This window comes from Macaca nemestrina, chromosome 18, assembly GCF_043159975.1.
Source record: "Macaca nemestrina isolate mMacNem1 chromosome 18, mMacNem.hap1, whole genome shotgun sequence".
Classification (NCBI taxonomy): Eukaryota; Metazoa; Chordata; class Mammalia; order Primates; family Cercopithecidae; genus Macaca; species Macaca nemestrina.
Window position 1 is genome coordinate 57113136 of NC_092142.1, and position 13004 is coordinate 57126139.

Below are 13004 nucleotides of genomic sequence, written 5' to 3' on the forward strand. Positions count from 1 at the left end.
ACTGGTCTCTGACGGTCAATGTCTTTACTTCTAAAGCATACATTGGACTCACTATATATTAACATCAAAAGTGGCTATCTAAAATGGAGTCATTCTTTTTAAAAATCCAAATCCTCACATTTTTATATAAGATCCAAAATGACATGAAATTAAACTCTACAGTGTTATGAATAGTATAACAAACTGCTTTCAGAAAGCAAAATGAAAGGAAAAGAATTAGCAGTTGGGACGGTTGTAGGCCTGGGTTCTGTGTCTTTTGAGGCATTGTGACAGAGAGCCAGCACCGAGGGGAAGGACCAGCCCCTCCCTGTGGCCACAGGAAGGAACTCAGTCAGACAGAGGAGGTGGACTTGGCTGGTCAGCCTTACGGTGACAGAGAAGCACGGTGGCATCTCCCTGCCCCTCGGGGCCCTTGGTGTGTCCACTGATTAGTCTTCTTTCAAGACCAGGGAGGGGTGGGGCTGGAAGAGGGCAGGGGATAGAGCAGGGTTAAAAATGATTATTTAATAATAAAGGTCCTTCTGGGCTTCCTAAGGAGGGCCGTGGCCACCCAGCGATGTTGGTCAACTCCATCCGCCAGGTCCCCCACAGGCTTCCGTAACCCATTTGCTCCTTCTGCTCCCTATGACCGGGACACCCTCTGCTCCATGAGCCTCATGGGCAGCCAGAGACCCAGGGGGACTCTAGGAGGACCCAAAGGACACTCTTGCCTTTGAAGTAGCTGGATGTTGTCCAGAACATCTTGGCAGCACCAGACCCCTGGGGTCCAGGCCAGCAGCCACAATGATGTAGGGAGGGTACTGGGGGGTCCCCACCCTGGCCTGGTCTTGGCTCTGAAGCAGGACTGGGGTGAGCTGACTGGGGCTGTGCCCCAAGCCCCTGACGCTTTGGTTCACACAATTCAGGGGAGGATACTTGTTCGCATCTGCTGGGGAGATCCTAGGCCTGGTCCTACTTCCTCCCAGCCTCAGGTGGGCTAACGATCCCTGCCTTTCACACCAGCAGTTCTGTCTGCTGAGAGCACACCACATTCCCCACCACACCTAGGAACCGCACTACAAAGGTGGGAGGAGCGCTTCCAAAACCGGAGGATTTGCCCTTAGCACAGACAGGCTGCTTTTCCTCCTGTCCCCAGGGATGGCACTGTCCCTTGGCTGACGGTGTCACAGGAACTTCTCAGCTTCCCCCCTTCCCCCTGAGCCCACTGGTCTCCAGGCAGACCCAGCCCCAAGACCCACCCTGCACATCTCCCCTGCCAGAAACCTGGGGACACATGACCCCTGGCTAGAGCAGACAGAGAGGGCTGTGACTCACCCTCTGCCCTCCCAGTCCCCAGGACTACGTCTTAAAGCTGGTCTTCTCCTCAACACAGCCACTGATGCCTCACACCTAGCCCACCTCTGGGATCCCAGCCCCACCATGAACCTCCGCTTTCATAACCTATGTGGCTGCTAATTAGGTTGAAAGATACGGGAAGGCTGGGCTGGCATCACACCCTCCTTAGGGCAGGAGAGGCCGCTTGATTTCCAGCCTGGTTCCAGTGCCCCGGAAATAAGGGGGGCTGATGGCTCTCAAGAAAGCGAATCTTGTGATGGGAAAGAGGCTTGTGGAATCAGGATGGGCCACAGCAATCTGGCTGCCCGCACTGCCTGCTGGTGCCAGGAGTACGAGCACCACACCCTCTCCCTGCCTCGTACCCCTGTGTCCTCACTCCCGAGGTCTCAGAACACCGAGCTGGGTGGGGCCTTCGGTGCAAGGCAGCTGTGAGGAGCTAGGCTGCGTGAGGCCTGCGGGGCCCACGGCGCCGACTCAGGTCAGGCTGGTACGGGCCACAGCCGCAGACTCAGGGCAGGCAGGCGGCTACCTGGTAGGCGCCCTCTGCTGCGGCGGCGGCGGCACTATGCTGCGCGCTGTGCTCCTGCAACAAGGCCACGTCTAGGAAGCGCTCCCCGCACCATACGCACTTGAACTGCTGCTCGCGGGCGTGCACGCCCTGGTGCTTGTTGAGATGCTCCCGCTGCTTGAAGGCCTTGTCACAGTTGGGGCACTTGTAGGGCTTCTCGCCCGTGTGTACCCGCCGGTGCCGCTGCAGGTCTGACGCGTACTTGAAGCGTTTCTCGCAGTCTGGGCACTTGAGTGGCTTCTCACGGGCCGGGTCGCAGCGGTGCTGCACGAACTCAGAAGAGGAGAAGAAGCGGCGTTCGCACAGCGTGCAGCGCAGGGGCTTCTCCGCCGCCGCACAGTGGGCCAGCTGGTGCTTCTGCAGGGCCGACGCCCGCTTGTAGGCCTTGTTGCACACAGGGCACTTGAAGGGCCGCTCGGCCGCGCCGGGCAGGCACTTGTGCCGCAGCAGCTCGGCAGACTGGTCAAAGCCCTTCTGGCACACGGGGCACTTGAAGAGAGTCTCGAGGGTGTGCACGTGCTGGTGGTAGAGCAGGTGGCTGGGCTGCCCAAAGCCCTTCTCACACAGGCCGCATTTGAAGGGCTCCTCGGTCTTGTGCGTGCGCCGGTGCCGCATCAGTGCGTACTGCTGCTTGAAGCCCATGGGGCACAGGTCGCACTTGAAGGGCCGCTCAGCGCTGTGTGTGCGCTCATGCTGCCGCAGGTCCGAGGGCCGCTTGAAGGCCTTCTGGCACTCACCGCAGCGGAAGGGCCGCTCCCCGCTTGGCGTGCACGGGTGCTGCAGCAGCTCCGACGACTCCTTGAAATGCAACTCGCACACGTTGCAGCGGAACAGGTGGTGCTCGCCCGAGTGCGCATACATGTGGCGCACCAGGTGAGAGCGGTGTTTGAAGGTCTTCTCGCAGACTGCGCACTTGTAGGGCCGCTCAGAGCTGTGCGTGCGCTTGTGGTGCACCAGGTGCGACGACTGACTGAAGCTCTTGTCACACAGCGTGCACTTGTAGGGCTTCTCACCGGTGTGGATCCGCTCATGCCGAGAGAGCTCCGACAGGTGCTTGAAGGGCTTTTGGCAGATGGGGCAGCTGTAGGGCTTGTCAGCCTGTTCAGCAGGGGTGACAGTGGAAGGCGGGGGTGCTGCAGGAAGCGATGGGGCGGCAGTGGTGGCCGGCTCCGCTGCCTCGGCAGGCTTGTAGGTCTTCTCACAGATGGAACACTTCACCAGGCCACTGTGGGAGCTGTGGTGCTGCGCCAGTGAGGTGAGTAGTGAGAAGCCCATCTTGCAGACCCCACAGACAAAGGGCTTCTGTTCAGCCTGCACGCACTGGTGCTCCAGCAGATCAGTGGCCTGGTGGAAGATTTTGAGACACTGTGTGCACTGGAATGAGCGGTCATGGCCCGCCAGACACTGGTGCTCATGCGGACTGGACAGGTGCGCCAGGTCGTGACCACACACACCACATTTGGGGCCTGGCTCTCCTGCTGCCTGCAGGGGCGCGTGTTGTGGGGGCTGCAGGCCCGGGTCTGGCTGCAGGAGGATGCCATAGACGGCACAGCCCAGGGGGTTCTCCGCCGTGCCCGGGGGCAGTGTGTGCTCCGCCAGGGCTGGCGGTGGCTCTGCATGGTGCTGAGGCTGCGGTGGCTGTGGCTGCTGTGGCTGCGTCTGTGGCGGCTGTTGCCAGCTTTCCGACATGCTTGGGAAGATGAAACAGGGTTTGGAGAGTAATGGCTTCAGTTTCCCGCTTCACGTGACCCAATCCAGAGAGAGAAGCTGCCCGATCACAGAGATGGACAAGGACCTCAGACAAGGCACAGAAGAGGAGCTGGTCACACAGCCCGAGTTAGTAACCAAGCGAACAAACTACAAGGCTCTGCCTGCAGGACATGGGGGGTCTTCAAGGGAGGGTCCCAGCAGTACCGGGGAGGCTCTGCCTTCCCCAGTGATCTGTTCTGTAGAGAAGAGAGAAAGTATGAGATTGAGGAAGGGACAAGCAGCAGTTTCCTGGGCCCTCTCCCTGTCCTGCCCGCACTCACCACACCATCACAAACCACGCATCGGGTAAGGCAGGTGCTCAGGGCTGCAGTACTCCTCCCTTCTTAGGCGATCAGAGAGGTCTGCAGCCAGCTCAGCTCCTCCAGGCAGTGGAAATGGCAGTGGCCTCCACTCCCACCCACCTCAGTGCCCCGCCCCTGGGCCAGGACATCCCAGCCTCCACAAGTCCCCTCCAGCTTCCTGCCAACCCTTTAGCTGAGACTCACAGGTGAGAGTCTGGGGTAATCTGCCTACAATACAGAATCCTCCTTGAGGCCCGCAGCTCCTCTTTTGTCACTACCCTGAGTCTCAATCTGGGACACCACTACTTACACCTGAGGAGGCCAGACCCCCCAGGTCTGAGAGCCCAGTGGCAAATGGCCTCTGACAGTCGATATTTAGGACAACTTCATGGAACCAAGGACCATTTCAAAAACCCTCACCTATGAGGGACTGACCACACCCCCTCAACTATCCCTGACCACAGCCCATTCTCTCCCCACATGACAGGATGGTGGCCCTGCAGAGACCAGAGCCCATAGGTGATGGGGGCTAGATGACAGGGCCACAGAACCACCCAGGCTTGATGTCCACACAGCAGAACTTCCTCACTCTAGTTCTCTCCCAGAACTCTCTCTCTCTCTCTCTCACACACACACACACAGACACACACACACACACAGTCCTAAATCCTCTGAATCTCATAGTGTCAAGGCCTGCAGGAAAATGTAAGAAACTGCACTGGTTTGCCTTGGCAATGCAGGATGCAGCACGCTAACCACAGAGCATTTCTCATCACCTCTCTAGAGATAACTCCATTCTCTTACTCCAAGCCTATAACATTCTGGGTAATTGTTAGAAGGTAAAGCCCACCCAGCCCAGGCAAATCTCTAACTCACCACTTTGTGGCAGCATAAGGTAATGCCAGCGAGAGGGAGGAACTTTCAGAGTCAGATGCAACCCACTTCCAGGTTCCCAGCTCATCTGCCTCTTACATTTAAAAGTTTGTAAGTTTTCTCCTGAGCAGAGGAAGAAGGAAGGAGAAGCGTTCACAGGCCAGCCTGGCCTCTAACTGCTCTGCCAAAGAAATGTAAGAGTCAGGCTAAACGCTGTCATCCTCAGCATCTTCCGGAAGGGAGGGAGGAGAGGAGCGGCTGCTCTGGGTGGAGGCAGCAGGTTGCTTGAGCAAGCAGGTACCACTCGGTTCTCTAAGCCTTCCTGGGACAGAGAGGGGGAAGGTGGGCTTCTCTGAGCGCCTCTAGGTCCGTTGTGCCAACCCACTGTTTTGTTTGCTTTTTCTGGCTTGAATGGCTGTCAGACAGTGTCCCCTGGCTTGGCCTGCAGCTCCCCCTGGCCACCCCAGCCCTCCTGCAGCAAGGTGCAGCCAGGAAGCCTCTGTGATCACTCCGCAAAGGGGAGAGAGGAGGCGAGGAGTGGCAGGGGAGGCCCCCCACCTGCGCCCCACCCCGGCTCTTCCTCCTCCCTGAGAAACCGAATGAAAGCCGATCACCTCCCGCCGGCCCTGCCTGCAGGCCCAGCTGGGCTGCGTCCTGTCAGCCCTCGCCCGGGATGGCCCGGCCGCTGCGACCCGAGGGCGGGCCCCGAGGGCGGCCGGGCTGGAGAAAGGCCCCAGGGCTGCAGGCCGGGCTCAGGAAGCGGCTGCGCGTCGAGGCCCGGCCTGGGCCTCCCAGGAGCTCAAGAGGCCGCCAGGTCGCGGCGGAGGGGCGCGGGGGGGCGGCCGGGCCTGCAGAGGAAGGGGTGCGGCGGGCGCGGGGGTGGCCCCCAGATGCGGCCCCGGGCGCCCCGCCGCTCACCTGCTCCAGGCCGCCTGCAGGGCAGGCGCGGGGCGAGCGGCGACCAGCTGCTCTCTCGGCCGCCCCTTTATTCCGGCTCCATCCGCGGCGGCGCGGCCTACGCGCGCTGCCAATCCCCGGCCTCGCGTAGCGGCGGCGGCCGGACCGGGGGCGGGGGACGGGCTAGCGGCGGCCGGAACGGAGGAAGCGACGCGCGCTGCCGGAGTAGCGGGGCCGGGGCGAGGAGCGCTGGGAGGGCGGGCGGACGGACCGATGGCCTTGTGGAGACGGGCGGACAGGCGGGCGGCGCGGGGGCCAGGGAGGCGGGGCCGGGGGAGGAGCGGCATCCCGGGCGGCGGCGGCGAATGCGGGAGGAGCGGGCGGCGCGGAGCGAGGCCGCCCCCTGCCGGGGACCCCGCGGCCGGGCCAGGTCGGACAAGCCGGGTGCTCCGGACGGTTTTCGAGTCGCCAGGCCTGGGCGCCTGGGCTAACCGTGGAAGGGAGCTCTGCTTCCGGCCACCCCACTCGGGCTTAAGGGAGGGGGCTCCCGGTGACCGCCCTCGGCCCGGCTCTGCGCAGGAGAGGAGGGGCCTCCTAAAGCCTCTGGTCTTACACTATTGACCCGCCCCTAACTGCTCAACTTGGCTCTTACGGGCTCCGACTTTGGGCTGGTTTGAGGAGGGGGCTCCAGGACCTCTGATCCTGGCCGGGCTTGGGGCAGGCGGGGGTCTACCACTGGGTCTAGTGCGCTGACCCGGGACCGTCGTGTCTGGGATGTCTGGTCCCAGGTAGCTGCAGAAAGAGCAGCGGGCAGAAAGGTGAGGGCCCTGAGCGATCTGTGAAATGGGTACACAAAGGCTGGCGGGTGCCGGGAGGCTGCAGGTGGCCAGAGCCGCGTGCTCAGCCTGCAGGCAGCGTGGAGTCGGTGGGCTGAATCTTGGTCCCTGTCCTGCCGGGTTCCGCCCCTCCCGACCCCGCCCCGAGGCGGTGCCAGCCCAGGCCCCGCCCCTGGGAGGGCGCTTCCGGCACAGCGGAACTCCGGGTGCCGGGTGAGGCTGCTCGTGGACCTGCTCTGTGGTCTTGGATGAGGCCCCATGAGCGCGGCGCCCCTGGTGGGCTACAGCAGCAGCGGCTCCGAGGATGAGTCCGAGGACGGGAGGCAGACCAGGCCGGGGAACGGGAGCCACCGTCGGTGAGGAGTGAGGAAGTCTCTCCGGAGGGCGCGCGCATTCACCCTGGACCCAGACGGGACCCGAGTGTCTGGGGGTGGAGTGGGAAGGGAGGGTGCGGGGCGGCTCCGGGAAAGGACAAGGGGACGCAGGGAGAAAGGGGGATCCAGAAGGTACCCCCAGACAAAGCCCCAGAGTGGCCCCACCTGGCTAGGGCCAAGTTGGGAGGCCAGACCTGCGTTCCGGTCCAGCCTCCGCGCTGGCCCACTCTACCGCCCGGCACACATCCCTGTACCATCCTAGGTCCGTTTCCTGATTTGAACACAATTGCGATAGTAATACTTGCTAAAGTGTAGGGAGAGCCTTTTCATTCATCCAGTAAATATTCACTAAGCACCCACTCCGTGCCAGGCTGGGGTCTGGGAATTCAGCGGTGAACAAAACCATCGGCCTCTCTTACTTCCTGGGGCTTAGGTTCTTAAATGCTAGGTCTTATCTTTGCAGAGTGCTTTACAAGCCGTAGCTCAGTTGATCTCACAATTGCTCTATCAGATAGACATATACCTTCAGATGAGGCATTTGAGGCCCAGAAAGGGGACATAACTTGCCCAAGATCACAGAGCTAGAAAGTGCCACTCCAGCCTGTCCAGCTTGGGAATGTGACCCCTGAACCACATTGCTGTATGCCCTGTTGTTTCCCATGGGGACCTCGTGCCCCAGAGTTGGAGACCCCAATGAGACAATACTGGAGAAACAATTTTGCTATCTAGAAGCTGCTTCCAGCACCAGGCTGGAAACACACCCTCAGAGCCACCATATATAAGGGGTTACAACTTTTGTGGTATGTACAAAGGTAGAGAATGCTGAGAGGATAAATGTGGCCATTTTTCTTTTTTTCTTTTGCAGTGGCCAGAGCCCCCTTCCCAGGCAGAGATTTCCAGTACCTGACAGTGTGCTGAACATGTTCCCGGGCACCGAGGAGGGGCCTGAAGATGACAGCACAAAACACGGGGGACGGGTGCGCACCTTCCCCCACGAGCGGGGCAACTGGGCCACCCACGTCTATGTACCATGTGAGTGATGTGTAAAAGGAAAGTGGCCAAGACCCATAGACCCATAAGTGCCTCATGGAGAGTAGAATCTGGCCCCAACTAGGAAGAAACCAGAAACCTCTAACACTGGTTGTGGGAAAGTCATTGACTTAGCAGAGAAAGAGCAGGTTTCAAGAATTGGGGATTTTTCTGTCATCTTGGTTTTGAATTCATAGCCTGAAATATGTATTACCTCTGGGTATAATATTCTCCCAGTTCATGAGGAGGTGACCAAAGGAGAATCTGGAGCAGAGTGTCAAGGTCATGCCAGGGCACAGCAGGCACTTTATTTCTGAGAGGGCCCTGGATACGCTGGGTGTGCAAGGTTCAAATCCCACCCTAGCTCTGATCAGCAGGTGGCAGGCAGAAAATGCCCAGGTTTCAGAGTCAGACCTCACTCCGCTGCCCACTACTCTGGGTGCCCTTTATAAGATACTAGACTTCTCAGAGCTTCCGTTTCTTCATATCTAAAATGGGGGTAGCGCTGGCTAGACCAGATAGCTCACGCCCATAATCCCAGCACTTTGGGAGGCAGAGGCAGGCAGATTACTTGAGCCCAGGCGTTTGAAACCAGCCTGGGCAACATGGGGAAACCCTGTCTCTACCAAAAATACAAAAAAATGAGCCAGGCGTGGTGGCACACGCCTGTGGTCCCCACTACTTGGGAGGCTGAGGTGGGAGGATTGCTTGACCCTGGGAGTTAGAGATTGTGGTGTACCAAGATCGCTCCACTGCACTCCAGCCTGAGTGACAGAGTGAGACTCCATCTTAAATAAAATAAAATTAAAATAAATAAATAGATAAAATGGGAGAGTAGTAATACCAGTCTTCTAAGACTATCATGAAGATTAAATCAGATAATCTATGTCAAGTTCTTAGCAAAGTACACAGAGTAAGTTTAGGTCTTGATACCTCCATTTCCCCATCTGCCCAAGGAGGATGACATGATTCTCTATGCTGCCTATCCACCAGGGGATTTGGGCAAATTGAGTAGGATACTGGGTGTGAGAAGACTCTGGCTTTTTTTTTTTTTTTTTTTTTTTTTTTTTTGAGACGGAATTTCGCTCTTGTCGCCCAGCTGGAGTGCAATGGCACGATCTCGGCTCACTGCAATCTCCACCTCCCGGGTTCAAGCGATTCTCCTGCCTCAACCTCCCGAATAACTGGGAGTACAGGCCGCCACCACCCCTGGCTAATTTTTGTATTTTTAGTAGAGACGGTGTTTAACCATGTTGGCCAGGCTAGTCTCGAGCTGCTGACCTCAGGTGATCCACCTGCTTCGGCCTCCCAGAGTGCTGGGATTACAGGCGTGAGCCACCATGCCCGGCTGAAAAGACATGCAGCTGCAGTCACATATTTGGTAAATAGACAAATAATATGTGAACATACAAGGGTGGTCATTGTGGTGTTCTTTGTGAAAAATTGGAATCATGCTAAATGTCTATCAATAGTAGACTGATTAGAGAAATGCTAATCTATTCTGATTAATAGATTACTATGGAGCTCTAATAATGAACTTGACCTCTCTATACTGAGGGGAAAGATGTCCAACATGTAATGTTATATGTAGAAACTAGTTCCAGAACTGTTTAAATGGTATACTCTCTGTTTTTTTTTTTAAACAAATAAGATACATAAATTAGTATATGCATATGGAAATAGGCACCAAAGTTTAACAGTAGTTATCTCTAGGGTAGTTGGTGTTGAAAGGGGGGGTATATGCCCCTAGGGGAGAGGTCAAGATGATCCCACACTTTAGGGTGTAGGAGAAAATCATTAGAACTTTTAAATGTATTTCTTTTTATCTCATCTTTTTATATTTCTGTTTTTGAGAGTGCACATTTTATAACACATAATTTTACAGAGTAGCACACACTTATAATTCATAAATATATATTTATTAGAGTATACATGCAAACTTGTTTTACTAATGGGCTGTGTGATCACAGTAGTTTGGAGACCATTGCTTTAGGTGACAATTTCAGGGGCTCCTGCTTTTTCCTTTGCATTTTTTAAAACATTTTTTGTCTTAATAGACTTTATTTATTTGTTTGTTTGAGACAGAGTCTTGCTCTGTCACCCAGACTGGAGTGCAGTGGCACAATCTCAGCTAACTGCTACCTCTGCCTCCCAGGTTCAAGCGATTCTCTTGCCTCAGCCTCCTGAGTAGCTGGGACTATAGGCATGCACCACCATGCCCAGCTAATTTTTTGTATTTTAGTGGAGATGGGGTTTCACCATGTTGCCCAGGCTGGTCTCAAACTCCTGAGCTCAGCCCATCCACCCACCTCGGCCTCCCAAAGTGCTAGGATTACAGGCATCAGCCACGGTGCCCAGCCTAGACTTTATTTTTTAAAGCAGTTTTAGATTCACAGCAAAATTGAGCAGAAGGTACAGAGATTTCCTCTATACCCTGTACCCCCACACAGGTGTAGTCTCTCTTTTTATCAATACCCCCCACCAGATTGGTACATTTGTCACAATTGATGAACCTACATTGATGCACCATAGTCACCTAAAGTCCGTAGTTTACATTAGGAATGTACTGCTGGATTTTGTAATAAGAGTATGTTTAGTTTTGTAAGAAACCACTAAACTGTCCTCCACAGTGGTTGTACCGTTTTGCTTCCCATCAGCAATGAATAAAAGTACCTGTTGCTCCGCATCCTCGTCAGCATTTGGTATTGGCAGTGTTCTGGAGTTTAACCATTCTAATAGGTGTGTAGTAATATGTCACTGTTGTCTGTTAATTTGCATTTCCCTGATGACATATGATCCAGATCATCTTTTCATATGCTTTTTGCCATCTGTGTATCTTCCTCAGTGAGGTGTCTGTTAAGGTCTTTTGCCCACTTTTTAATCATTTTTGCTTATTAATACTGAGTTTTAAGAGTTCTTTATATTTGCGATAATAGTCCTTTATCAGATATGTCTTTCGCAAATACATTTTTTTCCCAGCCCATAGCTTGCCTTTTCATTCTCTTGACGTTGTCTTTCACAGAGCAGAAGTTTTTAAGTTTAATGAAGTCCAGCTTATTAATTATTTCTTTCACGGATCTTGCCTTTGGTGTCATATCTAAAAAGTTATCACCAAACCCAAGATCATCTACATTTTTCTCCTATGTTGTCTTTCAGGAATCTTACAGTTTTGCATTTTACATTTAGTTCTGTGATCCATTTTGAGTTAATTTTTGTGAAAGGTAGAAGGTCTGTGTCTAGATTCCTTTTCTTATATATGGATATCCAGTTATTCCAGCACCACTGGTTGAAAAGACTATCTTTTTCACATTGTATTGTTTTTGCTCCTTTGCCAAAGATCAGTTGACTGTATTGATGTGGGTCTATTTCTGGGTTCTCAATTCTGTTCCATTCATCTATTTGTTCACCAATACCACACTGTTTTGATTGCTGTAACTTTACATAGTAAGTCTCAAAGTTGGGTAGTTTCAGTCCTCCAAGTTTATTCTTCTCCTTCAGTAGTGTGTTGACTATTCTGGGCTTTTTTTGTGTGTGGGCAAGGAGGGGGGTTCTTTTTTTAGAGAGAGGGTCTCACTATATTGCCCAAGCTGGTCTTGAATTCCTGGGCTCAAGCAATCCTCTTGCCTCAGCCTCCCAAAGTGCTTGGATTACAGGGATGAGCCACAGCACTTGGCCTATTTTGGGTTTTTGCCTCTCCATGTACACCTTAAAATCTGTTTGTCAGTATCACCAAATAATTTGCTGGGATTTTGATTGGGATTGCATTGAATCTGTAGTTCAAGTTGGGAAGAACTGACATCTTTACAATACTGAATCTTTCTATCTATAAACATGGAATATCTCTCCACTTATTTAGTTCTTTGATTTCTTTCATCCGAGTTTTATAGTTTTCCTCATATAGATCTTATACTTATTTTGTTAGATTTATACTTAAGTATTTCATTTTGTGGGGGTGCTAAGGTAAACCCTGTATCTTTTATTTCAAATCCTACTTGTTCGTTGCTGGTGTATAGGAAAGCAAATATACAGAAATTGACTTTTGTATGTTAACTTTGTACACTGCAACCTTGCTATATAATTTATTACTTCCAGAAGATTTTTTTTTTTGTCAATTCTTTTGGATTTTCTCCATAGACAATCATGTCATCTATAAAGAAAAACACGCTGGGCATGGTGGCTCACACCTGTAATCCCAGCACTTTGGGAGGTCAAGGCAGACAAACAACCTGAGGTTGGGAGTTCAAGACCAGCCTGACCAACATGGAGAAACCCCGTTTCTACTAAAAATACAAAATTAGCCAGCCGTGGTGGTGCATGCCTGTAATCCCAGCTACTCAGGAGGCTGAGGCAGAAGAAAGGCGGTGGTTGCGGTGAGCTGAGATTGCACCACTGTACTCCAGCCTGGACAACAAGAGTGAAACTTCGTCTCAAAAAAAAAAAAAAAAGGAAAAACAGGCCAGACGTGGTGGCTCACACCTGTAATCCCAGCACTTTGGGAGGCCAAGGCAGGTGGATTGCAAGGTAAGGAGTTCAAGACCAGCCTGGCCAACATGGCAAAACCCCGTCTCTACTAAAAATACAAAAATTAGCTGAGTGTGGTGGTGCATGCCTGTAATCCCAGCTACTCAGGAGGCTGAAGCAGGAGAATTGCTTGAACCCAGGAGGTGGAGGTTGCAGTGAGCCGAGATTATGTCACTGCACTCCATCCTGGGTGACAAAGCAAGACTCTGTCTTGGGGAGGGGGAAAAAAAAAAGTCTTATTTCTTCTTTGCCTATCTGTATACCTTTTATTTCCTTTTCTTGTCTTATTGCATTAGCTAGGACTTCCAGTATGAGTTGAAAAAGCCATAGTGGGAGGAGGCATCTTTACCTTGTTCCTGATCTTAGTGGGAAAGCTTTGGAGTTTCCCATCAGATAGCTATAGGTATTTTTAGACATTCTCTATCAAGTTGACAAAGTTCCCCTCTATTCCTAGTTTTTTGGGAGTTTTTATCTTGAGTGGGCATTGGATTTTGTCAAATACTTTTTATGTATCTATTGA

General features: G+C 53.4%; 2 protein-coding genes across 5 annotated transcripts in view; one reads left to right on the forward strand and one right to left on the reverse strand.

The window, feature by feature from the left end:
- Positions 1–6018, reverse strand: LOC105491518 (zinc finger protein 319). 2 transcript variants are annotated; one of them, XM_011758027.3, is made up of 2 exons: positions 5746–6018; positions 1–3849 (listed from the first exon to the last, which is right to left on the reverse strand). In XM_011758027.3, the coding sequence occupies exon 2, from the start codon at positions 3590–3592 to the stop codon at positions 1844–1846; it is 1749 nt and encodes a 582-aa protein (XP_011756329.2). In that variant the 5' UTR covers positions 3593–3849; positions 5746–6018; the 3' UTR covers positions 1–1843. The 2 variants fall into 2 exon arrangements, with proteins under 2 accessions (XP_011756329.2, XP_011756328.2); XM_011758026.3 differs by lacking the exon at positions 5746–6018 and adding an exon at positions 4831–4939.
- The window catches only part of LOC105491519 (U6 snRNA biogenesis phosphodiesterase 1), a 25981-nt gene continuing 17924 nt past the window's right edge, over positions 4948–13004 (forward strand). Inside the window, exons 1-2 of one of the 3 annotated variants that reach the window (XM_011758030.2) lie at positions 4948–5021; positions 7800–7966. In XM_011758030.2, coding sequence (XP_011756332.2) covers positions 7855–7966 — 112 coding nt within the window. In that variant the 5' untranslated portion in view covers positions 4948–5021; positions 7800–7854. Of the gene's footprint in view, positions 5125–6311; positions 6917–7799; positions 7967–13004 lie in introns of those variants that run through there. The other 2 variants (XM_011758029.3, XM_011758028.3) reach the window with 2 other exon arrangements.